General features: G+C 48.7%; 1 protein-coding gene across 1 annotated transcript; it reads right to left on the bottom strand.

Annotated features, from left to right (window-relative positions):
- Positions 1 to 209: 209 nt before the first annotated feature.
- On the bottom strand, positions 210 to 27,923 carry ash1l (ash1 (absent, small, or homeotic)-like; the record flags this gene model as incomplete). The annotated part of the gene is made up of 25 exons (XM_080532451.1): positions 210 to 1,257; positions 2,292 to 2,751; positions 4,786 to 4,952; positions 5,070 to 5,242; positions 5,882 to 6,020; positions 6,836 to 6,926; positions 7,185 to 7,271; positions 7,465 to 7,740; positions 8,695 to 8,827; positions 9,097 to 9,151; positions 9,735 to 9,887; positions 10,353 to 10,522; positions 11,537 to 11,607; positions 12,048 to 12,197; positions 13,047 to 13,155; positions 14,870 to 15,016; positions 15,486 to 15,692; positions 16,938 to 17,046; positions 17,468 to 17,513; positions 17,695 to 17,768; positions 18,182 to 18,276; positions 18,602 to 18,778; positions 19,224 to 19,950; positions 21,858 to 26,397; positions 27,321 to 27,923. The coding sequence occupies 25 exons, from the start codon at positions 27,921 to 27,923 to the stop codon at positions 1,166 to 1,168; spliced, it is 9,051 nt and encodes a 3,016-aa protein (XP_080388577.1). The 3' UTR covers positions 210 to 1,165.

Raw genomic sequence — 27,923 nt, 5'->3', positions numbered from 1 at the left:
GCCAGTGTCCGCCGGCCTGATTTAGTTAAGCTGGTGAATCAGGTTCTTCAGAGAGAGAGAGGGGCGAAGCTGACTGCCTCAGGAACCAAGACACTTGACTGACATAAGCGCACACTCAGTCTTCCCATAGACCACCACCAGCCACTCTTTAACAAACACAACCCCCCCCCCCCGACCCCACCCCCCCCTTCCCCCGTCCAACTGTCTCTTCTTCCCTGTTCCTAAATGAATTACTACAGTATGACAGAAAAAAAAGATAATATACTTATTATTAACTTGCTTTTCAGACTGCATCATCATCATCCAATACTGTGTGAGTGTTAGTGAGTCTCAATGATACATTACAGGGACCTAACGATATCCATGGTACCAAAGTGCAGTTGACCAACCTCGTTCCTGCTCCTCTCCTAGCTCATTAGCAGTGTATAAGCTTTTACACTGCGTCCTCCTATGCTGAACCTAGGCCTCTTATCATAGTCCTGGTACAGTACATTTCTCTTGTATGGCCTGTGTATGTTACAGTTTGTCATCATGACTGACTTTGTCCCACTAGGGGGCGCCAGTGTCCAGCCATCTCCTTCCCCACTTGATAATGCAAAAAAATGAAAAAAATCCATTGGAGTCTATGGCTGCATTCCATCCATAGCCATGTTTCACTCAGTACCACACGTTATTCCTTTCTGCTGCTCTGCTAAAAATAACTGACTCATGGTTGCACTTAGCCATGTAAGTCTGTATGGATAAGGTGACACCTTAAGTCACTGTCCCTCCCCCAAGTTGACAGGGCTGTCTTTGTGTATTTGTTCAATGCGCTTTTTTAAGTGCATGGGGTACATTTTTCCTATGTGTTTTAAAAAACGCATTTAGCATCATAGTACTTCATTCAAGTCTGGGTACACCCCCCTGAGTGTCCCTATACAAAACCGTTGATTACCACTGAGCACGTAGCGTCCAACCGTTGGGACCCCTCTTCGTGTTTCAGTCAGATACCTAAGATGGCAGGTTTGGGAGGAGAGACACCTGAAGGGGGAGTTGGGGGTGACTTCCCCCTCCACAACTTCATCTCTCTTGGTAAAAGTTGTCTTCCCTTACTCCTGTCTCGATCCGTTTCACACCCGTCTCTGACAAAGTGAGGGGAATGAGGCATGCCAGGCATGTGGCGACGTCATTTCCTGCACACAAAGTCGCCGAATCCGAGCGTCCGTCTCCGTAGCCTCCGCCCAGAACCCTCCTCCAGGAGGTAAGTGACATCTATGGCTACGGAAAGAGGAGAGGGACATGTTAAGTATCAAATACCTGAACAAGGTGCAGAGCATGAGAAATCCATTATTATCATTACATTATACGTAAGTTATGTAAAGGTTTTTAACTCGTTGGACTGAAATTATAACGGCGACAATCCTTAACTTGTATTTGTAACTGAGGGAGATTTCTCCACATATGCATAGTGGTGATCTACACAAAAGGATGGCAGTCATGTGACTCAGCTATGGTCACTTTTGTGGGATAAGAACCTCTTAAACAAATGTGACGTTTAATTGTTTCAGGAACCATCCTAGACATTTGTGACAGCAGCTGGTGAAACCAGGAACAAGTCGCCAACTAAACAGAAAAGTTCTGACTTTTATTCAGAAAAATGTACTACTACTGTACACTAACTAGGTAGTAGTGGGGTTTACTCACCAAATCCTTTGCATTGCAATATTTTGGCTTGACTAGAGAGTGTGTCACTGATTTTCTTTATTTTTTTTATTAGTTTTTCAGATTTTATCCCTTTTTCACCCAATTTGGTAGCCAATTGAACCCAACCTAGCATCCAATTATCCCCTGCCTATTGCATAGGATCCGCCGCACGACCCCGTGGCCGGCAGTCCCAGAAGAGGCCGCCAGGCAGACTAGCTGACTGGCTCCTCGAGCCCAGCACCGTTATTCCGGCACCCAGGGGGCGGTGTTGCGCGACGGATCCTTGTCCAGAAATACTCCTATACCGCCCTCGGAAGCGGCCGCCCAATATGCCGCTTCCCGTGTGCCTCGGCCATATCTGGATCTGGCGAGCCGGGATACGAACCCCGGCCCCGGTGGGCAGCATGCACTAGTGGCCAGTGCGTAGACCGCTACACCACCGCGGGGCGTGTCACTGATTTTCAACAACATTGAAATGTATTTACATTTTTCAGAATAAAAGTCTAAACAATTTGATCGGTTGCCGACTTGTTCGCTGTTTCACCAGCCGGTGTCACATTTGTTTGTTTGTACCCTCATCAGCCCAGCCTTTATACCTGCTCCCTCACCGTGCTTGCTGGGTGTTCTGTGCAGCAGGTCCAGCAAGATCTTGTTCAGCCTGTCCCTTTGAGCCTCCCTCCTGCCTAGTCCGGGGTGATGGAGAGGTGACGAAGACGAAGAAGAGGAGGGCAGCTCCAGCATCTCGCCTACCCTCTCCACTGAAGCTTCTTCCAGCTCTGGCCGCTCCTCCGCCTCCGGCCCCTCCTCCGCTTCCTCCTCCTCCTCCTCCTCTCCCTCCCGTGCCTGGTCCGGTCTTTGGGGTTGGACAGGCGGGGGTGTAGGGTGTTCCTCTGGGGTGATGTCCGTGCCCCCCTCTACTCCCCTTCCATCTTCACTCTCAGGACGGAAGTCTTCTCCCCCGTCGCAGAAGGAGGCGTCGTCCTCGCAGGCTCCCACCCCTTTGGGCCGCTCGCTCTTCCAGGCAGAGCGGCCCCCGTTCCTCTTGTAGTTGTCAGGGACATAGTGCGGCTGTTGACACACAGAAAAGTTGACTTTACTTCACTACTTAAAAAATATGTTTTTAGGGCATTTCTGCTTTATTGGGATAGAGACAGTAGAGATTGACATGCAGGATTAGGTCGATGGCCGGAATCGAACCTATGCGCAATAGTGAGCTACAGCACCCAGGCACCCCTACTTCACTTCTTTACTACAATGTTGGCTATTAATACCAACAACTCAATAAAATGTGTAATAAGAACTATTAATAACTGATAGACAACTAATAATCTGATATGGAGCTAAACATTAACTCATGCAACCTAAATGATCATCTGCTCTCCCGGGAATAACTGTTGGTTTCTGACAGACCGAGTAGGCCAAATAGTACGTGCCCAAATTTTCATGAATAAACGCTTGCTCAAAACACATTTACCTGATCTTTCAAACCCCATATATACAGTGGGGGGAAATAAGTATTGAACACATATACATAACACAGTATCTAAACATTAAGGTCCATATGTAAATAAAGTTATGTGTAATAAAGTGGAATGAAATGTATTGAACACACTAACTGAAATTAATTCAATACTTAGTGGAGAAGCCTTTGTTTGTAATGACAGCTTCAAGGCGCTTTCTGTAAGAAGTAACTAATCACCCGCAGTATTCAGGTGTGATTTTGGACCATTCCTCGACACAGATTGTCTTTAAATCTTGAAGATTGCAGGGGGCCCTCTTGTGAATCTGGATCTTCAGATGCTTCCACAAATGTGATTGACTGGGCCATTCCAACAAGTTGATTTTCTTTCTCTGAAAGCAATTGCGAGTTTCCTTTGCTGTATGCTTTGGATCCTTGTCCTGCTGGAGGGTCCACCCACGTCTCATCCTCAGCATCCTGGTGGATGGCAGCAGTTTCATCTCAAGAATCTCTCTGTACATGGCTCCATTCATTGTTCCTTCAATGATATGAAGTCTGCCAGTACCACGAGAGGAGAGACAGCCCCACACCATGATACTTCCACCTCCAAACTTCACTGTTGGTATAGTGTTAATCAGGTGATGTGCAGTGCCATTTCTCCTCCAAACATGGTGTGTTGTGTGACAGACGAAAAGTTACATTTTGGTTTCATCTGACCAGAGTACATGCTCCCAGTAGTTCACTGGCTTGTCCAAATGTTGTTTGGCAAACCTTAAACGAGCTTCAACATGTATTTTCTTCAGTAGTGGAGTGGGCTGAGTGTGCACAGAGGCCATGGCGGTGGAGTGCATTGCCTACTGTCCTTTCTGTCACAGTTGTACCTGCTGCCTCCAAGTCTTTCTGGTTGCTCTTTCCTAGTGGTCCTTGGCTCTTTGGCTACTCTTCTAAGTATCCTTCTGACTCCCTGATCAGAAATGTTGCGAGGAGCTCCTGTGCGTGGCCGGTTGATGGTGGAGTGATGTTGCTTCCACTTACGGATAATGCCCCCAATGGTGCTTACTGGAAGATTCAGAAGTTGTGAAATACGTCTGTAGCCAATTCCATTTTCATGTTTTGCAACAATCTGGTTGCGAAGGTCTTGAAACAGCTCTTTGCTTTTACCCATCATTAGATGTTTGTTGTGTGGCACACACAAAAAAACAAAAACTTTTATAGCCCATCAATATATTCTAACCCAGCTTACATTAATTAGCACAGATTGGAGGTAGAGTTCCCTCCTAATTAGTTCCTTGCCTTTCCTTGCTGTGGTGTACTGCTTTTTAGTGTGTTCAATACTTTTTCCCTGTTTCATTCCACTTTATTACACATAACTTTATTTACATATGGACTTTAAAGTTTAGATTTTTTGTCTAGATTGTTTGAGTTAATACCAAAGTCTGGTGCAAATTTCACTTGAATAGGCTCATTGGAAATACATTTACTGGACAAAATATTGATACAATACTTATTTTCCCCATTGTACCCGTCTCTCTCATTCGGAATCATCCCTGAATCTGCCTCTCATCATAATCCACATTTCCCTCCTTTTCACTATATTAAAACTCCTCAGTCCAACCCTTCCTCTAGCTCTCTGACCATCTTACCGAGAAGTCTCTTTTGGGGGCCAGCCTCTTGGGGAAGTGGTTGAAGGCATAGGGCTTGGTGCAGACAGGGTAGCGGTTGCGGTGGATTTTGTAGAAGAGGTGGGCAGACTTGTCCAAGCGGTAGTCACAGATGTAGACATCCTGTTCCTTCACTCCCTTTGGCCGACCTGCGGGAACAAACATACTGGCTCAGGTATCTATGCATTTGAACTCTGTGTTATCAATGTGTGTGTGCGTGCACGCGCATGTGTGCATCCGTGCGTGCGTGCATGTATCTGGCTCACCCTTGCAGTAAGTATAGAGGTCGAGGACACAGCAGGTCCCCACCACGGCCTCCAGGGGGATGATCTCGTACAGCGGCATACGGAACAGCTCGTTGTGATAGAAGCGGCGTGAGGGAGAGTGGTGCGTCTCGTGGGGGCGGAAGTAATGATGACCAAAGGCAAACCTCTCACCCCTGCAGGACACAAACATGGACAGAGTCAGAGGAAAATACCTAACTACAGCTTTCGATGCATTTGAATAGCAAACTGCTAAGCTTACAGGCCTACTGTATATGGCACAACAAGCATATCTGTTTGTACAGTGGGGTGCAAAAATGTGGGCACCCCTGGTTTAAATGTCTGTTACAATTAATCTCCAAATGATTGAAAGCAAACCTGAACAGTACATGCTACAACGTTAAACATGACACCTTTCTGCAAATTTTAAAGCAGGTTTGCAAGCTGTTATAGTTGCCCAAGGAGGAGTTACAAAGTACTAACTGACAGGGTTCCCAAACTTTTGCACAAGACCTTTTTCCTTTTTTTATTATTTTGAAACTGTACAAAGTAAAAAAGTAAAATTGATCTTGCTTTAAAATGTGATGAAATGTGTCATGTTTAACTTTGTACCATTTAGAGGTTAGGTTTGCTTCTTTTCACTTGGATATTAATGGTAAAAGGCATTTTGACTAGGGGTGCCCAAATGTTTGCACCCCACTGTATCTAGCCCTTATTAAAATAAACCATAAATATACACAATACTTCACATGACTATGACAGTCCATTAACATTTGCTGTCACAGTCTTTGTTGGACCCTTCTCCCTGGACTTACTTTTCACTTTTCCAGAGTTTCTCGATGCGGAAGATGTCCAGTTTGTCCCTGTTCACATGAGACAGGAGGCGGTAGGACTGTCGGACCGGTTGGCCTTCTGGTGTGCGTCTGCTGTCCCTCATCAGGTACACACAGTCACCTAGACAGGTAACACGGTACATGTAACACAGTTCATACAACACAGTACATACAACCTTCAAGGGGCGCCTGGGTGGTATAGCTCACTAAGGCGCATGCCACCTAATCGCACGGTCCCTGGTTCGATTCTGGTCATCGAACCTATCCTGCATGTCACCCCTCTCTCTCACCTATCCTTCCTGTCAATCTCTACTGTCTCTATCCCAATAAAGCAGAAATGCCCTAAAAACATTCACAATGGCCTCTGCAGCATACCTGCTCTATATACCAAATGACTCCCTGTCCTTCATAAGCTGGGAGGTCTGTTCACACCAGTGTTTGAGTAGATGGTATCTATGTACAACATACCTCTGTAGGTAACCCAAAAACCTGATTCATCCCAGGGTTCTCCCCAGGATCTTCTAACAAGGTACCGCTGGATTGCATTATTAAAACCGATTTGCATTTATTCATGTGAAAATGCACAAAATATACAGCTAAAAATGCTGAATTAACTGAGGAACATAATAACGCTTTCACTTTCACTTTCAACAATAATGTAATTGGCGATCAAAAACAGTTGCTATATCACTAAATATCAGTTTAATCTGCTCTGAAATGTTTACATAGTGGCAGAGCCAAATCTTACATTCTTTGGAAAGAACCCTCCACATTCAGTCATCAATAGTCGGGATAGCTGCCTCTGTACTCTGTACTCAGATTCATAGCTGCCTCTGTACTCTGTACTCAGATTCATAGCTGCCTCTGTACTCTGTACTCAGATTCATAGCTGCCTCTGTACTCTGTACTCAGATTCATAGCTGCCTCTGTACATACCTTGGTGTAGCAGCAGCTCGTCTCGGAGCAGACAGATATAGTACACAGAGCCAGACTGGGCGTAGCTGGGCTGGGGCAGCATAGGCACTTCCTATAGCAGCACAACATAGAGGAAATGCATCAGATGAGAGAGGAAGTTGATAGTCCAGTGCACTAACTTTCACAAACACCTGCAAGGAGCACAGTGCCTGGAACCACAATATCATTCATATGGAACTATTAGTGTGTGCTAGTTGGCTAAAACGTGAGTCTGGATTAGTTCAAGTTCTCATGATAAGCAATTTGAGTGCATCAAGTCCTTGAAGATTGAGCGACTGAATGGTGACATCAGAGAGGTGAAGTGACTTACCCTGTCCACAGGTCGGGGGTCACACTGCTCACACAGGTAGTGTTCCACCTCCGTCTCCAACCGCATGCAGTCAAAGTGCTGCCACACCTGAGACAGACAGACAGACAGACAGACAGACATCACCGGTTACATATATTTTACAAAGTACTGTACGAAATGTGTTTCTGTATATAAAGTTTCGTTGACTGACTGATTTACACACTTGACTCAAAGGCGCTAATAATTAATCCTGGACTCCCACATATCTAAGCCTCAGTCTCTCTCTTGTCTGGTGACTCACCATGCACTTCTCACACTGGATCATCAGACCCTCGTCCTTGTACATCCCACAGATGCAGCGGATGATGTCATCATCCTTGTCGTGCGGCCCGCCCCCTCCGTGATGGTGGTGGTGGTGTGCGTGGTCACGCTCCAGGGAATCAGAGCTGTCGGCTTCGCTGGCGGTCTCGCCGACGATCTCATCGATCTGGACAGCGGCCTCATGGCGAGCGCTGTAGTAGGCCTTACGCAACCGACATACATCTCTCCCCACAGAGGACTTCCGCCCATAGTATTTCTACAGAGATGGGGATTGCAAGACAATGACTTTGAGCAAAGGTTGTCATCCCGTCGACAAATATAATTATGCCAGTTTCACATAAATTAATTAATTAATTAAAGGGATGGTTCACTATTTAGGCACCTATATTTGTTTTTTGATACATCTCCATTGTTGACCATCGACCCAGATTGTTTTCAAGTGCTTACATTTGTTACTTAGTTATGTACAGCAGCCATGATCGCTCAACTTTTAGACAGAATGGGAGTAAACAAGGCATGTAGCTTCTTGCTCCATTAACCAGCACAACTAAAATAAAGGGTTAGTCTCCAGCCGCTTGTGTTCGGGTTCTGGACCCGCGGCAGTGGAGCAAGCCTACTTGCCCCATTTGCTCCCATTCTATCCCCAAATTGAGCGATCGCTGAGCTGCTGGACATAACTAAATAACCACGGTAAGCTCTTAAAAACCATCTGGGTCGACATGAAAGACATATCTAAAAACTCAATATCTCAAACTCCCCTTTAAACTCCTAGACTCCTAAAATCCTTTAATGGAGAGCGTCGGTTGAAAGTGAGGTTTCGTCTATGGTTTTGCTCAATATGTGTCTGGGAAAGCCAGCCTCTTAAGTGGATTAAAGAGTAGTCCCCTTTAGGGCATGACAAAGGAACATAAAGAAACAAGTTTGACCAGGCTTCCAGAATTCCATAGAGCGGGCTACATTCTAAGCCCCTGCTTTGAACAATAACACTCATTCCCTAGAGTTCTTAACCCACACTAAAGGCCTTTGACTGAGGGGGTCAAAGTACTTCCATGGTCCACATCAAACCCTGGCTATACATGGTTGAGTACCCTACAAAGAATTCAAGAGGCACTTGTTTAAATCCAAATGGGTGAGGGAGGTGTTGACACACACACACACACACACACACACACACACACACACACACACACACACACACACACACACACACCTCGGCGTTGCGGAACACTTTGAGCATGTCTGTGTCGAAGGCCTCAACGGTCTTGTAGTGGCCTGTGAGGATCTGCTTCTCAATGGTGCTGAGGTCCAGAGGGTCAGACACCTTCTCATAGTACTGTGTGTTCCTGAGGAGAGAGTGAGAGAAAGAGAGAGGGGGGGATGGGGGATAGAGGGGGCAGCAACAATGAACAACCATCAGCAAATACAATCATGGATGAAAGTTTCCAGAAATGTATGTGCTTTAGCTAACATCTAGCCGTCTATGTTAGTCAACTCGTTGCTGCCAACAGAGAACATCACAATTAGTAACCTAGAGCAGAGAAAAACACCCACATCCAATGAGTTTGTGTGTGGGAGCACAGACATAAAAAACCTAACTAAAAGCACAACTGACCTCTTCCTTGAGGGTAGGTTGACCAACGGAGCTGCAAGGGTCTGTCCAGCTGAGTCTGAGGGCAGAGGGAATTCATAATCTTAATCATAATCATCATCATCATCATCATCATTCTCATCATCCTCATCATCATCATCATCATCATCATCATCATTCTCATCATCCTCTTCCTCATCATCATCATTCTCATCATCATCATCTGTAGCGAATGAATTACCTTGCAATAACATAGTAAAGGAAGTGAGGAATGACGCAGGAGATGTATGAAGAGACATTACAGGCCAGTTATTGTTTTTACTGGTTAATACAACCACACGGCTTCATTCAAATGTGGTTGGCAATGGCATCCTTACAGTCATGTCTTTCCAATTTGCTTGAATTAAAACCAGCTGACTCAGTCCCTTGGTACCAACAACTCTGTGTGTGTGTGTGTGTGTGTGTGTGTGTGTGTGTGTGTATAGAACAAGGAAGCTGCCCCCCCACCCACTGTGTGTGTGAGTATGTGTGTGTATAGGCGCCTGGCCCATAGGGCCAAACAAGGAAACTGCACCCCTCCCATCCCCCCACTATGTGTGTGTGTGTGTGTGTGTGTGTGTGTGTGTGTGTGTGTGTGCGTGTGTGCGTGTGCCTCAACTGACCCTTATAGCTGGTGATCATGTCACAGATCTCCTTGAAGATGTGTGCCAGGCGTGCAGTGCGAGTGACCTCCGTGTTCTCCTCTGCAGCCGCCAGTCTCCGCGTGCGCACTGACCGTGACGTCTGCAGTGCAGAGAACTGCGTCAGGAACACATCTGCAACAGGAAACACACGCACACGCATTGCATGCACACACACACACACACACACACACACACACACACACACACACCATCTACTGAGTCTAAATTCTTTACCAGACACAAAAAAACATCCTTTGAGTGTGATCCTCTCTCTCTCTCTCACCCACACCCACACACACACACACACACACACACACACACCCACACACACACACACACACACACACACACACACACACACACACACACACACACACACACACACACACACAACCTCTCCATCCCCTCTGCCCCCCTGTACAGTTTCTCTACTGTAAATAATTTAAAAAGGGGAAGAATATCTTGATTCTTCCTTCTTCTAGCATTATGACTGCCAATGGCCCATACTTTTTCTTATGATGACTGATGTATAGATGATTCACTTACTTAAACAAATATATTGCTAAATGCCAAAAATGTAAACACACACACACACACCTGACTTGATGTTGCCGTCGTCTCTGCTGACGCTGCTGCCCCAGCGTGTGTAGATGGACAGGCCGCTGGCCTCCCTCTCCCTCTCCCCCTCCCTCTTCAGCAGCTCCTGCTTCTCCCTCATCTTCTCCCAGTTCCTCAGCAGAAACACACTGTGTTTCAGCACAAAGTTCCTGAGACAGGGAGACCGCAGTGGTGAGTGACACATGGTTATTAGTGTGTGTGTGTGTGTGTGTGTGTGTGTGTGTGCAGGGGCGTAGCCAGTTCATTTTCAGGAAGGGAACACAGAAGGGCCAACAGTTCAATAGGGGGGGGCCAGCCAAAAGCGACCCCAAAAACATGTTGGGGGTCAAAAATGAAGGCCGCCACCCACCTCTCTCTTCAACATCTAGACTACTAAGTGGAAACAATTACTTTTCTTAAATAGTACAGTAAGGCTACACAGTGTATTTATGTCTTCATAGTGTTTTTGTTGGCTACATTAACTCTTTCCCCTTGTAAGCAAGGTGCATATGACCTTTCCATTTTGCACCGCCAACATTACAGTTTGATTGACATGTCCCCTTGTTTATGATATTCTCATCAACATAATCATGTGCAATTAGTAAACTCACCAACAGTAGCCTAAGTCAGATTAAGCGTATTGTGCAAGAATAACATTATTTACAAAGTCCTTGCTTTTGAACAATGTAATCAAAGCCATGTAATCACTTGCCCAGTACAGAAGCCTATGGCAGATGAAAGTTAATCCAATTCACAAATGGTAAGTATTTAGTGATCCTAAAACTATTGTTGTTTGTTATATCGAGTGGGCACTTCAACACTTAAACTTTCCTAACATGAAAAAAAACTGAAAACACTGTCTCCTTCAACAACATCTGCAGTGGCTGCATAATACTAACTTGGATTTGTGTGTCAAAGCACACAATGATTGACATCACTAAGAGCCAATGAAATTGGGGAGGCACACGGGATGGCCAATCCGATCGCTTCTCGAAACTTTCACTACGTTGTTACTGATTGACAGCACTCAACACCCAATGGGCGTCGGGGGGGCACACAGGGGGGCCAATTAGATCACAAGGGGGGGCGGGTGCTACCCCGTGACCCCCGGTATCTCCGCCCCTGTGTGTGTGTTTCTGTGTGTGTGTGTGTTTCTGTGTGTGTGTGTGTGTGTGTGTTTTCACCTCTCTCTGTTGGACATGGGCTTCATGAGTAGATGAGGGTAAAACTTGCTGCTGTCACTGGACTCCTCCTCCTGGAGAAAAGAAAGGGAGCGTTAGAGAAGTGAAATCCCCTCTCACTATTTGAACCTAGCTCCTACATGAGAAAACCACTCATGTCTTACACACATACAGTACTGCACCTGAAATTCATAAAGCTGAGCAGTATGTAGATGTAAGCTTTAAAATAGTGCTAAATCGGTAGCCATCACGGAATGAGATCACATAATGGAGAATGTTCAGTGAAGAGTGCTGTATTAGTCCACACAAAGCGTGTTCTAAAATCTGGTGACAGGTATGACAGCTCAACAGCCAGCTCAACAGACAAACTGAGGATCAAAGGATCAAAATTCTTTCTAAAGTACAGTAGTAGGAAAACAACATGTCATAATTGTATTTGTACTTGCTGTAACAAGATGCCTGAAGGAACCTTTTCTTGACATTTGTCTTGTCTCTCACTCTCTCTTTCACTCACTCGTTTTTTAAGCTGATGCTTGGACTTGCGTTTCTCCTTGAGCCGACCCAGACGCTTGGCCCCGCCCGCCTTTGGAGGAAGACCGTTGATTCGTTGGCTCTTCCCGCCGATGATGCCGCGGCAACCCTCTGAGCCACAATTACACACTTGCTGTAGAGCAAGACGGAAAGAATAACACACTTAGTGTATAGGGAGAGAGAGAGAGAGAGAGAGAAAGAAATTAGACTGAAGGAGGAAAGGGTGAAAGAGGGAGGGAAAGAGGAGGTTGAGGAAAGACATGTCAGACTTGCTTAAGATAGAGATGGAGAGAGAGAAAGACATGAGAAAGAGAAAGGAGAGAGATGAAATGTGATGTACAATAAATGGGAACGGTATTGTGAGGGTGTGGGCATCTATCTGGGATATGGGTCACGGTGGTAAAATAACTACAGAGAGAGAGAGAGAGAGAGAGAGAGAGAGAGAGAGAGAGAGAGAGAGAGAGAGAGAGAGAGAGAGAGAGAGAGAGAGAGAGAGAGAGAGAAAGAGAGAGAGTTGGGATGGGGCTCTCTGTGGAAGGTAGAGATGTAGTATAGTCTTGGGGTGAGAGGTGAATTCTCTCATAATAAGAGAGCTCAGGGCTGAAGATGGTCGGGGAGCCATACTGTGTTGCTCCTCTGTGTTAAATAGAATAGAATAGAATAGAATAGAAAAGGATAGAATAGAATAGAAAAGGATAGAATAGAATAGAATAGAAAAGGATAGAATAGGATAGAATAGAATAGAATAGAAAAGGATAGAATAGAATAGGATAGAATAGAATAGAAAAGGATAGAATAGAATAGAAAAGGATAGAATAGGATAGGATAGAATAGAATAGAATAGAATAGAATAGAAAAGGATAGAATAGAATAGAATAGAAAAGGATAGAATAGAATAGAATAGAAAAGGATAGAATAGAATAGAATAGAAAAGGATAGAATAGAATAGAACAGAAAAGGATAGAATAGGATAGAATCTCACCTGCTCCTCTGTGTTGAAGGAGTGGAAGTTGTAGTCGTAAGTGAGCTCTGTGCCACTGCTCATGTCCTTCAGAGCAAACAGACCAATCCTGTAGACCCCGTTGACTGACCTGTCGAAGGGGAAACAGAGAGAGGAGGAGTGAGGGAGAGTGGGGCAGCTCAGACGGGTAGTGGACTCTTCATCTTCCTGTTTACTACAACATCATACAGTTACAGTATACAGGGTTTATCCTGGCTCAAAGAGAGGCTTAGGTGGGGGGTCGGGGCATGGGGGCATATTCACAGCTATTCGGGGGGTCCGGGGTCATACTTCACATCATCTACTGCAACTCTCAAGGTATCCCCTCAATACCCTCTCAGGCACAGGTGTCACAGTCACAACTACGCACTTTACTGCCAATCGTCCCCTGATGGATGTATAACTACATTGCATGAAAATACCTCTGAGGGAGAAATTATGAGTTTTTTTTATATAGTTTTTCTTTTGCAATTTCACACATTTTCCTTAGACGGGCCGGAACATTTTTCAAGAGAGCTGCCCAAAGATTATCTATGCAGGAGAAAACCTGAGTATACGATCCCTTTGCCTTACACGTTATATAATTTATTCTTTCTGTAAAGATAAAAAGGCGGTTTCAGCACATTGTCTCTGGGTACTACAGCTGTGCCCAAGTCCTCACTACATGTAATCGCTCTTCTGTGACAAGATGGATGACTCCCCATGCCTCCCGATGAAAATGTTCTATCCATGTAGAATCTCTTATTCCAGCCCCTGGGCCAGCCTCCCCTACACACCAGAGAGTCTGGAGAGCAGTTTGTGGACCAGCGTCCTAGATAACTGACTGGACTCTCCTGGAGGGCAGGGAGGCAAAATAAGTTTCTATCTGTCTGTCTGTCTGGTCTCAGAGGTCATTAGCTGTCTGTGCTGCTGAGAGATTATGCTGGGGTTAACTCATTCAGTGCCAAGGGTGAATAAAATCGCCAAACTTGGCAACATTCTATGCTGCCTAGGGTGACTTAATTCACCAAACTTTATGCAAAATGCATAAATTATGATGCTTCATTTTGCAATTGAAGTATTGTTGCTAGGTAAATACCACATAAAACACTCGTCTTTCTAGGTGGTCAGTGTACCAGAACTCTTTGGCAGTTGGTGAGTTAAATGGTGGGCCCATACATTCAGTTAATTTGAGCTTTTAATGGTTTGTAGTTGGTTGTAATGTAAGAAAGAACAACTGAACACCTCGTTCCACCATTTAACCCCAGAGGGTGTTCAGCCTGCAGTCTCTCTAAACTGGCTGAAGGCACAATCCTGGGATTGTCTGGAGGTTAGTCAATTGGTTTATCTCAGTGAAAAGCTTTAAACCGTTTAGCTTTCTGAACTTGGCACCGACCAACCCAGGTGATCTTATCAGGTTATGGTGACTGAACCAGACTAATGACAGTCGTGCTTAAGAGACAGATTTACTAAGCTTACGCATCCATATAGAGTTTGCACCTGCTACTTTCACAGGGTTTGACAGGAAATAACAAAGTTGAAACATGCAAAAAAATAAAACAACTTTTTTTCTTCTTTTTCTAGATGTTACAATGTTATTCCTTCTCCTAATCTTTGTTTCAGTAGTCGTGTATCGTTATCAGACCACAGAGATGAACCAACCTGAATTGTACTGGGCTGGCCCGGTTACAGCCCTAAGAGTAGATAGTTGCTGTAACAGTGTTGGAAATGACAAGGCTGAAATTGAAAGATGGAAGCCAGCACAGCACAGCACAGCACAGTTCGGGTCGGCCCTGTGGCGATGTAAAGGCCCTTCTGCCACTCACCACTTCTGCATTTCACAGTTGGGTTCACAGCTGTGATTGATGAAGCGGGCCTCATTGCCCATGCGGTAGCTGTCAATCACCATGCCACTGTCCAGGTTCAGACAGTAGTGGCCGCTCTGGGAAAAGTACTGCTCCATCATACGACTCCTAGACGAGAGAGAGGATAGAAGGATGGGGAGAGAGAAAGAGAGAGAGGTAGAGAGAGAGAGGATAGAGAAAGAGAGAGAGGTAAAGAAAGAGAGAGAGGTAGAGGCAGAGAGAGGATAGAAAGATGGGGGAGAGAAAGAGATTGGGAGAGGTAGAGAGATGGATAGAAAGAGAGAGGCAGAGAGAGAGAGGATAGAAAGAGAGAGTTAGAGGGAGAAAATGCAAGGCTATCAGCATGGATTTCAGCTTGCCTCCACTGAGACACAGGCTTCAACTAACTTTCTCTCTCTCTCTCTCTCTCTCTCTCTCTCTCTCTCTCTCTCTCTCTCTCTCTCTCTCTCTCACACACACACACACACACACACACACACACACACACACACACACACACACACACGACAGGTAACATGATAAATACAATATCTTCTGATACATCCTACAGAGACACACTTCACAATCTCTATGTTACCTGAACTCGTGTTCACTGACCACCTCTCCCAGGTACTCAATGATGAACTGGCCAGACCGGAGGGGCTCCTTGGTACGGATGCCCCAGCCCTTGCCTTCGGCACGGAACCGCTCTAGACATTGCACCCACTCGTGCCTCTGGATGTGCTGGTTGTCACAGTGCTCCCTACAGGGGCAGGTGCCAGGGGAACACTCTGCAAAACTCATCCTTAGAAGAAGAAGAAAAGAAAAAAAAGGACACAGATTAAGCTTACTTCTAGACTGAAGAGCATCTCCAAACTAATGAGTCTCCAATGGAAGTGTGATTCACTGTAGTCCGAGACTTGGCTTAATAGTATAATTTATATCTATGTTATATCTATATCTGCACTAAATGTACAGTGTATGTTGACAGTGTTTTATATACGTGGGCTTCTTTTGGACCTATACTCCACAAGTTTGGATTTGAAATCAAACAGTTGATATGAGGTTAAAGTACAGATTATCAGCTTTTCACAATATGTGTATATGCATTGGCACCAAAAGTATTTGGACAGATTTCATATTATGTCCGAATGAAGCACTCATGTTTAGTATTTGGTCACAAATCCTTTGCATGCAGTGACTGCCTGAAGTCTGCAACTCATTGACCCCACCAGATGCTGGGTGTCTTCTCTGGTGATGCCCTGCCAGGCCTGTACTGCAGCCATCTTTTTTCAGTTGTTAGTTTTGAGGTTTTTTGCCTCAAATCTCATCTTCAGCAAATTAAATGCATACTCACAACTTTCCACAGCTTGTCCCTGAAAAACTCCCTAGTTGCTATGGCAGTATGTGTGGTGTCATTGTCTTGCTGTATCATGAAGCGCTGTCCAATGAGTTTGAAGCATTTGCTTGTACTTGAGACAATGTTTCTATACACTTTAGAATTAATTCTGCTGCTGCTTTCAGCAGTTACATCGTCAATGAAGACAAGTTAAAAGGTCAGGTGTCATACACACCCACACCATAACACCGTCTACAACACTGTTTCACAGATGAGGTGGTATGCTGTGAATCTTGGGCGGTTCCTTTTTTTCTCCAAACTTTCCTCTTACTATCACTCTGGTACATGTTAATCTTTGTCTCATCTGTCCACAATAACTTTTTCCAAAACTCTGCATGCTTTTAGGTCATTTTAGTACTTTTGGTGGTAAATAAATTAAATAAGGGGAATATGTATACAAAGGGTTTGATCCAAATCCAAACATTTGGAGGATATAGCCAAAAGAAGAAGAAACGATTCACATCGAAATATCTACGGTGGGCACTGTAAATAAACTCAAAAAATCAATCAAATCTGTTTGGAGAGAATGCTTTCAGCTTCCCAGAATGTAATGGATAATTCCATTATACTGAAATGACATGGAACAGTACCCAGGGTACTATGGCAGGTCTGTGAGCATCAAGGATGTCCACCTGTAGGTTTTCACTGTACCTGTTCAGGCATTCGTCAAGGCAGCCTTTCTCCTGGCTGTCCCCAGAGGGCCTGCAGTTACAGGTAGTGGCTTCATATCCGGAGACTGGCTTCACGTCCACGTAGACATCTGAGGTCAGGTCAGGACAGGTTACACAGGTTATTTGCATTACATTTGACATTTTTGGCATTTAGCAGACGCCTTTAGCCAAAGCGACTTACAACAAATACATTTGTCTAAGTCATCGCAAGAAAAGTAATCTCTGCTTGGGCCGGGGGCCATTGGCAGTCATAATGCTAGAGGAAGGAAGAATTACGTGTTGTTGTTTTTTTTTTGGGGGGGGGGGGTTCTTCAGCTTACGTTACACATGGGACAATAAACTTAACTGGGTGAACACACTACAAGTAGAGACAGTTTCCCAGACAAAGGATTTGGCAATGCTTGTCAGTCTAGGATTAGGTTTAATGTATGTTTGGGAAGCAGGGCCATAGAGTCAGGAGTGGTTATAATCCTATTCATTTAGAAGACTTGATCATAGGTAGGCACTTACTTGATCTGATCTTCTTATAAAGGGGGACGTCAGGCCTCTTGTTAAGCTGAAACAACCACAAACTATGGTTAGAAACCCCACAAACAAACTATGGTTAAAAACCCCACAAACAAACACCACAGCGTCAAAGAGACATATCTGTATGTAGCCCAGCTCCTCCTCCTCATCCTCCTCCACTATGAAGGACAACACTAAACATTTGTTTAGCACTTGACTAGAGTGGTCACCTGGTCATGTTTCCACAGCCACAAGATGTCGTAAGGCAGCTGGAAATCAATACGTTTCTGCCTTAGGTACTTTCCTGAAAGGGAGGAAGGGAGGGAGAGGGGGGGGCAGAGAAGGAGAGAATGGGATTGGTAAGAGTGAGAGAGAAGGTTCTTGAGAGGATTTTCTTTTAAGACACACAAATATATTATTAATATACATATATATTATATATTATAAATTATTCATGGATCCTTTAGGGGCTGTGTCTACCGGATGAGTTTTTCAATACGTTTTGTTTGTTGTTTTCAATGGGAAGGATGCATTTTTCACACTCCTGCCCCCAAAGTGACGCGCCTGTTTAGTCGATGCGCTCAGGGCGCCGAATTTTGGTCACAACCCAAATCAAACCCACAACCACACAAGCGTTCTTAGTGTCGTGCTCTACCAAATGAGCCATAGAGGACCATGAGGACCACCGTACACCAATGTCACTTCGGAGAGACTCACCAACATGGATGGGGGCAGGAAAAAGTCCATATTCGTGTTCCCCAGGGGTGTACTCTAGCTTCTCTTTCTTTAGCTGCAGAAGCTGGCTACGTGGACTACAGGAGAGACACAAAAAACAAAACACAGAGAGTGAGATTTCCACATGGCATCTTTAGATTCTCATGAATGTTCGCAAATATACCATAAATAGCAATATTCTTGTTATTCTTGTTTAGTATCTCATTGACCCTGAGAACTGTCTTTGGTAGGCACTGTGTGTACACCTAACCCTAACTCTAACCCTACACTAGCTGTAACAGCCTACTGGTGTTATACTCATCCTAATACATGTTGATGACTAAGCCTATATGAACGTTGGCAGGTATACAGCAGCCAACACGTGTACATGTATTTGTGTGGGAGTGTGCATGGGGCACTCACTCTGCAGTCTTGTACACATCAGAGTAGAGCCCCGCCTTTTGAAACTTCTTCTTTGGAGGCCTGGCTGCTCTCTTCTCCCGTTGGCTGGTTATAGGCATGGGTGGAGCTTGTTCCATCGTGGCGACGGTGCCCAGACTTTCCAGGGAGGCGTGGTCGTCTGGCTTCCCCTCCAGTGCACTGAAATAGAAGCATGACTCAGTTTATATGATGATGGACTGATGACTTCACCTGTATATACTGTATAATAATAATAATGACGATAATAATCATCATCATCATCACCATAATAATAATAACAATAACAATAATAATACAAATAATAATAATAATAATAATAATAATAATGATGATCATAATCATAATAATACACTTTATTTATATAGCACCTTTCATACATAAAATGCAAATCAAAGTACTTTACATTTGAAGCATTAAAACCAGAAAACAAATATGCCTGCTAAATTCTAAGATTAGTGCTCTGTAAAAGTAAAAGTATGTAAAAGTAAAAGTATGTAAAAGTAAAAGTAAAAGTATGTAAAAGTAAAAGTATGCTAGCTCAGTGCTCCACATTCACATAGTGAAAGCTAAGCTGCCACACGACAGCCTTGCAGTACCAGTTTACCTGCGAAAGCGGTGCAGCTCGTCCTGGGTGAGCCAGCCTCTCTCTCCTCCTCCTCCCCCAGCTCTGGACCTCATCCCGAGGCCTCCCAGATTCTCCTCTCTGTCCACGGTCCGTACTTCTCCTTCCTCACACTCTCCCTCCTCGTCCTCTTCCAGGTCCTCCTCTTCCGCCTCCTCCTCCTCATCCCCATCTCTGTCCCAGTGCTTCCTCTTCTGGCCCTTCCTGCGCTGGCCTTGAACCACCGACTCGATGGCGTCCGTCACAGTGTCCCCCTCCCACGCTCTACCCCCCGACCCCCCTCCTCCTCCTCCTCGGTCCCTGTGCCTGCTCTGGGTCACTTCGGTGGGAGGGGGAGGTGAGGGGGGCGGGGAGGGCAGCGGGTGCTTCCTGGGGCGTCCAGGCCCCCTCTTCTTGACCACGTTGTTGCCTGTGCGCGCCTGCCGCTGCAGCTTCTTGGCGCGGAGGATCTTGTTGACGTGGTGCAGGCTGTGTTTGCTCGACGGCTGCTCCCTGTGGGAGTGGTGCAGGGGGGAGGAGTCCAGGCGGCAGTCCTGTGGGGGGGAGTCATGGCTGCAGTGGGAGGAGGAGGAGCCGTGGGAGTGGAACAGCGGAGGGTGGTGGGGGTGGGGGTGGTGATGGGGGTGCTGCCGGTGATGTAGGGAACCCCCCTCGGGACCCTCGGGGACAACAGAGTGGGCACCTCGGGTCTGGACACCTGACGTCGCTCCTGTGCAGAGACAAACATGGACAGAGAGAGAGGGCGTGAGTGAACGTGAAGATGGTGTAAAGTCAAGACGCAACATGACACTAATGTCATTATTATGGATAATACAAGATTCAGATTCAGATTCAATTTAATTGCCAAGTACAGAGACAACGAAACACATTCGGCATTGCGTATGTGTGTGTGTGTGTGTGTGTGTGTGTGTGTGTGTGTGTGTCAGGACCCAAGATTAATCCTAGATCAGGGCCCACAATAAAACATTAAAGCCTCCTGATAGCTACTTCCTAAATTACAGGAAACTGTCAGAAGAGCAGACGAGCTTAGAAGGAGGAAACTTCTATGTCGGCATCGTCCGCAAGCTTACATGACAAGCTTGACGTACCACTCAATTTCAAGTTGAAAAGAAATGCATCAATATGCCATTAAAAAGGACTCTCTCGGGCGCTTGGTGGCATGGCACACTAAGGTGTCAGCCATGTAATTGCAGGGACCTCGGTTCGATTCCGGCCGTCGACTTATCCTGCATGTCACCCCTCCTCTCTCTCACCCATCTTTCCTGTCAATCTCTACTGTGTCTATCCCAATAAAAGCACAAATGCCCCCCCCCCCCCCAAAACAAACAAAAAAGGACTCTCTCATTCTCCATCTCCTTTCTACCACTCTTCTCATTCACACTCTTGCATGTGACCACTTGCCCCCCCCCCCCCCCCCCCAATGCAGTCAGATTGTGACCGCTGGCCGACGCTGTGTCCTGACTGCTAATCCTGGATTACCCTGGCTGGGTTCAAACTGCACCGTGGACTCACACTCTCTCACCAGGGACCTTCCTCTGAGCCTGCCTCTTCTCTTTCAAACACACAGGAAACACAGAAATAAACACAGAAACAAGCACACACACACACACACACACACACACACACACAGTAAACACCCCCCCCCCCCTCTCTCTCTCTCTCTCTCTGTCTCTCTGTCACACACACACACACACACACACACACACAGCAAACACCCTCTCTCTCTCACACACACACACACACAAACACACACACAGCAAACACCCTCTCTCTTTCTCGCTCACACACACACACACACACACACACACACACACACACACACACACACCACACCTATCTATCTCAGTCAATGGCAGGCAGCTTGATGAAGCTGGATCATTACACAGAGCACTCTATCTTCCCTGTTCAGCAGTATTAGCTGAGTGCAGGTGCGGTGTGTACCAAGGGATAAGACAGAGCAAAGCTTAAGCTTAAGTATGAGGGCTTTTGACGGGAACATCTAGCAGCTAGCCTATCAGATAGAACTTACAACAGAAAACCCTGCCTGTACAGACATCACAGAGAACGTATTCCTTCAGAAATAGACCATCGACAGTAAAAGCCTAACTGGGAATCATACAAGGACAGCCACACACAAAGTAGGATAGTTTAAGTCATCACAGGGGTTTTGCTGCCAAGCCCTTAATCACCGCTTAGGGAGATCTAATGTCAGGGACTGTGGATGTACAGGGGACGTCATTGTGTCTTTTCAAGGGATTTTAAAAAAAGACACATTGAGTCATTTGAGCACTGAGATGCAGCAGAGATACCGCGGAGTGGCTCCCGGCTCGCGGCTCGCTCTGCCATATGGTGGCTTTTGTAAAGGTCACTGGCGGGACACCCTAAATACAGTCGCTTATGGCACGCTCGTCATGCCTGTGTCACTGGTGTCATGCAGCAGATCATCCAATCATATCTAACCACAGAGAACTCTGGAGGTGATGGAAGCTATGCTTTTTGCAAAAAAAATATTTGGTGCACAATTTGAACCTAAATTCAGAGCTATAAATGGCACGGGGACTTAATGCTTTCAAAATCATATCTACCAATGTAAAAAAAGAATGGACTCTGACTCACCCGTCTCTCTCCTCTCGGCCGAGGTGGAGCGCTCCTTCCTGCGGGAGGAGAAGTTGGCGGCACTCTCCGAGCCCCCTCCCTTCCTCCCCCGGGCCCCCCTCAACGAGGTACGTGTCAGGGCTGATGCAAACAGGTTGGTGTGGTGTGGGGGCTCCTGGGAGTTGGGGTCCGTCTCGTCCGTGGGGGAGAGAGGCTCCTCCTCCTCCTCCTCTTCCTCCTCTTCGCTGTCTGAGCAGCCGGCCGCGTCTTCAGCCTGTCCGTCTGTGAAGGGGCCCTGGCTGGACGCTGCGGGGTTACGCGAGAGCATAGCGTAGTCTGCGTCGGAGCTGCCCATCCTGAACCAGGACTCTACCGGGTGGTGGCCCCTCGTCCCGCTGCCCAGGGCTAGCCGGGAGGGGCCAAGGCAGGAGAGGGAAGTCTCTTTGCGCTTGAACCTGTCCGCTGAGGAAGAGGAGGAGGACGACGGCGAGTTGGCAGAGGTGGCGGTGGCCTGTTTGTTGGCACTGGCGTTAGGGGTGGAGTCTCGTCCGAACCGGCAGTGCTGGAGAGACTCTGACATCCCTCCACTGCTTCCCGCTCGTTCTCCCCTTCCCGGGCCCCCGCTCTCCGCTCCCACTCCGCCTCCTCCTCCTCCTGCTACTCGGCCGCCCTCTTCCCCGTCTTCGTCGGGGCAGCGCTCCCTGTGTTTGTGTCTGTGTTTGTGTTTGTGGTGCCAGCCGAAGGACAGCTCAGAGGACATGGCCGGGTAAAGCACGGGGGACCTGCCCCCTCCCAGGAACTCCTGCCTCAGCAGCTTGTGTTTCTTCTTGTGGAATTTGGAAGGGTTGAGGAGGAGGTGAGAGGGGTGGTGGTGGTGCACATAGGAGGGGGGCGGGGGACCCGCGGGGAACGACGGGGAGTGATGCGAGTGGTGGGAGGGGGCCGAGTGGGGGGACTGGTGATGGGGGTGCGGGTACAGGGCGCTAGCTGGGGGGTACCCTCTGTAATAACCCAACCCCAGGGGACTGGAGGAATAGGGAACGCCGTAGGACGGGTGGTAGAACCCGCCGCTGGACAGCGGGAACCCGAGCCCGTGTACGAAAGGTACATCCGACATGGACTCCCTCAGCTTGGGAGGACGTCCGCGTTTCTTCTTCAGGTCTGGCTTACGGACGTAATGCAGGGAGTCACAGGGATACGCAGGGTGGGGGGAGTAGTAGCCGCTGAAGTTGATCCGGAAGATGGTGGGGAGGAGGTCCCTGTGCAGGTAATGATGCGGAGGAGGGCCACCGGCACCTCCTATGGAGCCACCAGCTCTGCCAGCCACTCCTGGCACCCTCCCCGCCGGGCCAGCTCCGCCCGCCATCCCCAGCCCGCTGCCCAGTCTCAGTGCCGGCGTGCGGTGCGCTATCCGGATCTCGCTCAGCCGCACCACGATCTCGTCCAGCTCGGCCAGGAAGTCCGGGTCCTGTCGACGGGAGCGCAGCTGCAGGTACTTCTTCTTGCGTTTGCGCTTCTGCCTCTTCAGCTTGTCGTAGCCTGGGCAACCGTGGCTGCGGCGCTTGCACTTGTGCTTGTGTTTCTCCTTGTGCCCGACCAGCGTCGAGGGCGAGGCTGCCGGGTGGGGTCTTCCGCGCGGGTCTGGTGATGACCTAGTCCCGAGGGGCGACGGGGAAGGGGAGGGGTGTTCTAGCAACACGGAGGAGGAGTGCCGTCTTCTCCCGCGAGGGTTGAGCCCCCCAACGCCGACCCCGACCCCGACCCCCACAGCTGAACCCATGACGCCAGGCATTAGCAACCCGCTCGCCATCCCGGGTGGCATCCCCACGCCACCTAGACCGCCGGCTCCTCCGGCCTTCTCGCCGCGGTCGGAGGTGCTGTTGTTGTCCGTCCCGATGCCGCTGTCGCTGGGCACCGTCTCCTCGCTGTGAGACTCGCTGACGGGCGAGGGCGTGGCCTCCTTCAGCTCACTGAGCGGAGCAGGGGAGGTGGGGTGGAGAGGTCTGGGGGGGGAGAGCTTACGGTAGTGGTAGTGCTGCCTGTAATGGTGATGGTGATGGTGGTACCCACGGAACGACGACTTCTTCTGGGCCGCCGCCGCCGCGGTGGAGGAGCCCAGTGGGGCGAGGGTGCGAGGGGAGGGAGCCGAGAACGTTGGGGGCGGGAAGGGGAACGAGTGGTGGCCGTGGTGGGAGTGGCTGCAATGCGGGTGAGTCAGGAAGTGCACAGAGCCTGGCTCCACGAAGCTGGCGTCACTGATGGGGCTCTGGCCTCCACTGGACTGGGAGAGGGAGGGGGAGGGGAAAACCTCGGAGCCAGGGAGGTGGTGCTGCTGTTGGGACTGGGACTGGTGGTGGTGGTGGAGGGGGGACGTGGTGTTAGGGGACAGGAAAGGCTCAGGGGGGGGCGTCGGAGCTGCCGACGAGGGGTTCATTGACAATTTAGGCTTGCGACCCCTCCTCTTGCCCATGTATATCGTCCCCTTTTTGCTTACATTTATCTGGGGTCCCAGTTTACCCCCGAAAGAGGCGGCCAGGGAGGACAGAGACTGGGTGGCTGCGGCCACGTTGCCCACCACCCCGCTGCTGGTCCCTCTAGGCTGGGCCTCCTGTTCCGGGCCAGACCCGGGGCCGAGCAGAATCTGACTGAGGATCCGTTTGCGTTTGACACTCTTCATCTTATTGATCTTGCCTATGATCGTCTTCATGATGAGTTGGCCGTTCCCCTTGTTGTGGAAGCGTTTGTCTCCTGTGTTCCCGGCCTCGGGCGCCAGGGTGGGAGGCTGGCCCTCCTGTGGGAGGGTTGGGGGAAGACGTTTGGGGCGACCCCGCTTCCTGGGAATGGGTTTGGGAGGGTTCAGATCCACCTCTGGGTGAAGCACGGGGGGGTCCTGCTCCTCTTTAGACTTGAGTAACGAGAACACCTTGGAAGGGGCTAATTTGTGAGGGGGGCGTCCCCGGGTAGGGGCATCTAGCCTGGGCATCTTAGACTTGGGTCGCCCCCTTTTCCTGGCCGGGGGAGGGAAGAGCTGTGACACTGCGGGTTGCGTGACCTTATTGGGGTTGGGGGGCCGTCCTACAGGCCTACGTATGGGCGGGGGGGTGTCCAGGCTGGAGGATAAAGGCATGGTGGTTTTGAGCTGGTCAGTGGGGCTGTCCTGGCCCGCCCTCTGTGTCCTGTTGACAACTCGTGTCCAACGGGGCTTCCTCCCCCGCCGCTTCTTCAGAGGCTTGCTGTCCTGCTCAGGGGGGGACCCCGGGTCTGACTCTGGGGACTCGTCTCTGAGAGGCAGGGGCGAGCTGTCACCAGTGGGCTCTGGGGGCGAGGCCGTCCGTCTCACAGAATGTGGGGGGCTGGAGGTACCGCTGCCGCTCCCGCTGGTGGTGGAGCGGCCGTCCCTGTCCCGGTTGGGACTGTGTTTGCTGGGGCTGGAGCTCTTCCCCCTCTCCACTCTCGCCCCCTTGTCTTTCCCCTCCTGCTTTCCTGACGACGATGATGACGATGATGATGATGATGACGACGATGATGATGATGACGAAGAAAGAGGAGGGCATTTGGTTAAGTCTCTCGGCCCGTCTCGCTCCTGCTCCCTCTCCCTCTCCCTCTCGCTACCCTCCTCTGCCTGTGATTGGCTGTCTCTCGCATGGTGTCCTTGAGACACGGGGGAGCCTTGGCGGCTCCCCGCACCCCCCGTCCTCTGCTCTGAGGAGGAGGGACACAGACGAGGAGGTGAGGAGGAGGAAGATGAGGAAGATGAGGAAGAAGAGGAGGAGGAGGAGGAGGAGGAGGAGTGGGGCGGGCAGTGTGTGAGACGCGACTGTGGCTTGACGCCGTTATTGTTGCTGTCACTGTTGTCCTTTGAAGTGGTTGCCAGACGGCTGTTGGTGTAGGTTAGTGCAGGGCTGTTACTGCGACTGTTGCTGTTGTTGCTGTTGTTGATGTTGATGTTGTTGCTGCTAGACTTCCCAGCCCCATCTACCTCCTCTTTCCTAGGCGGAGTGGGTAGCTTATCCATAACACTGTCTTTGTTCCGAGAGCCATAGGGACGACCGGGAGGGCGTGAGACAGGAGGGGGTGGGGCTAGGTGAAGTGCTCTTGAATAGGTCGCTCTGTTGGCCATCGCTCTATCTCGCTGCTTTGGGGTGGGGGCCATAAAGCTGGAGTTGGTGAGGGTTGCGGAGGGGGGCATTTTGGGTGGTTTAACCTTGGTTGACTTTGTGGGTGGGCAGGTGGCGATGAGCTGAGCTAACTTCTCAGTGACCGTTGGTGCACCCCAGCTCGGGACACCCGCCCTGTCTTTCTCCCTCTGGCTCTCGCTGCTGTATGGGTACTGGGGGGGCTTGGTGAGGCCTCCCTCCATGCTGGGTTCCTGTGGTGGGAGAGCCGGCGGGGAAGGAGAGGATGTGGGTGGGTTGGTTTGAGGAGTGGGTGTTTTCTTCCCAGAGGGGTGAATTTTGCCCTCTCCAACAGGTCGGTGAAGATTGAGGGGTCTCTCCATGGACGCAGGGTTTTTCATGTCCGACTTTGCCCCGTCGGACTTGCAGGCCAGCTTTGGAGGACCCTGCAGAGGTGAAACACATAAAGAAATAAGATTACGGAATGATTAAGCAATGATAAGGCACATGTTTTACTAAACATTCCACCTTTTCTATGTGTATAATTTCACTTCTTGTCGAAAGCAAAAAGTGATCCTACTAAGACAAATATCTAGAACAGAAATGTTGGCCCGAAAAATTAGGCTTAGCAACATGTTAACAGAATGTTATCACTCAGTAGTTAAAAACTAGAGCAGTAATACTAATACACAGATATAGGGGCAACTTCGTTAAATGTAACCCAAGCCGCACTCAAACATTCAGGTTTGACCAACACATACATACTTCAGCCTGGGGCACAAGCCCTGTCAATCAGTGAACTTAGACCTACAACAAATCCAATGAGGTCGTGTCTATCCCTGCGTAAACTGCAGTTCATAGATGGGATTTTCTGTCTACTACTACTGCTTCACAGATTTGCCCTGGGGGAAAGATCCTCTCAACTCAATAACACTTATCAGGGTCAGACTGGGAACAGGGAGGGAGAGATGAGAGATGAACAGAGGGATGCAGCGGGGAGGGGGGGGGCACACAGTCACACAGGCACAGAGGAGAGAGAAGAGGGGGGGGGGGGGGAGTGGTAGGTTGGGGGGAGACAGGCTAAAATGGAGTGAGCGAATGTAGTGAGCGAAAGTATAAGAAAAAATATATGAAAAGAAAAAATACCTTTTATGATTTTTACACCAGTGAGAAAAGTACTGGAAGGAAAGCAGCCACGGCTCTCATAGCTGTGTACTGGCTGTACATATTGCCTAGCCTCTTTTTTGGCAGAGTCCAAAGCTAGACACCTCTTGCGCAATTCCTAATAGTCTCTTTACTGGTTTGGATTCCTTCTTTGACAGGAATATGTTTTTTTAATCAGAAGGATCCTAATTCAAGCTTTGCTTACCCTTTTAGCTGGAGCGCTCCCATTCACCGGGGAGGGTGAAGTCGTAGAGGGAGGAGCGTTGGGTGGAGGAGGAGTTGGGGCAGCGGCAGCAGGGGAGGGAGAGGAAGGCGGAGGGGTGGGTCTGTTGACGCCAGGACTCGGCTCCCTCTCCCTGCCATGCGGGGGGCTCCGAGTCTGGTTGCCCACTCCGTCGCCTGTCACTCCTCCACGGCTCCCTCGCCCGCCTCCTCCGCGCCCACTGTGCCTCACGGTGGCCCTGAAGGCTGGGCGACACACGTAGTTCTCCAGGATCTTGGGCGGCTTCTTCATGCGCTTGGCCTGCAGGCCGATCTTGAGTTTTACATTGCCCTCAGAGAAGCTGCTCTCCTTGACTGAAAACTGGGGCGACTGCTGCTGTTGCTGCTGCTGCTGGTCACCTGACCCACCTCCCGCACTACCGCCGGGATCGGTCTGGGACTGGGACTCTCTCTCCTTCTCCCGCTTTTTCTTCTCCTCCTCCTCGTCTTTCTTCCCGCCCCCTCCCTCCTTCTCTCGCTCCCCTGGGGGAGCGGCGGTGGGAAGGGGGGGTGGAGTAGCAGGCCCCCCCTGAGTCCTCTGATCCAT

This window comes from Nansenia antarctica (assembly GCF_963989245.1).
Source record: "Nansenia antarctica genome assembly, chromosome: 5".
NCBI classification, from domain to species: Eukaryota; Metazoa; Chordata; class Actinopteri; order Argentiniformes; family Microstomatidae; genus Nansenia; species Nansenia antarctica.
Note: the sequence above shows the minus strand (reverse complement) of the source record. Positions and strands in the feature narration are given on the sequence as shown.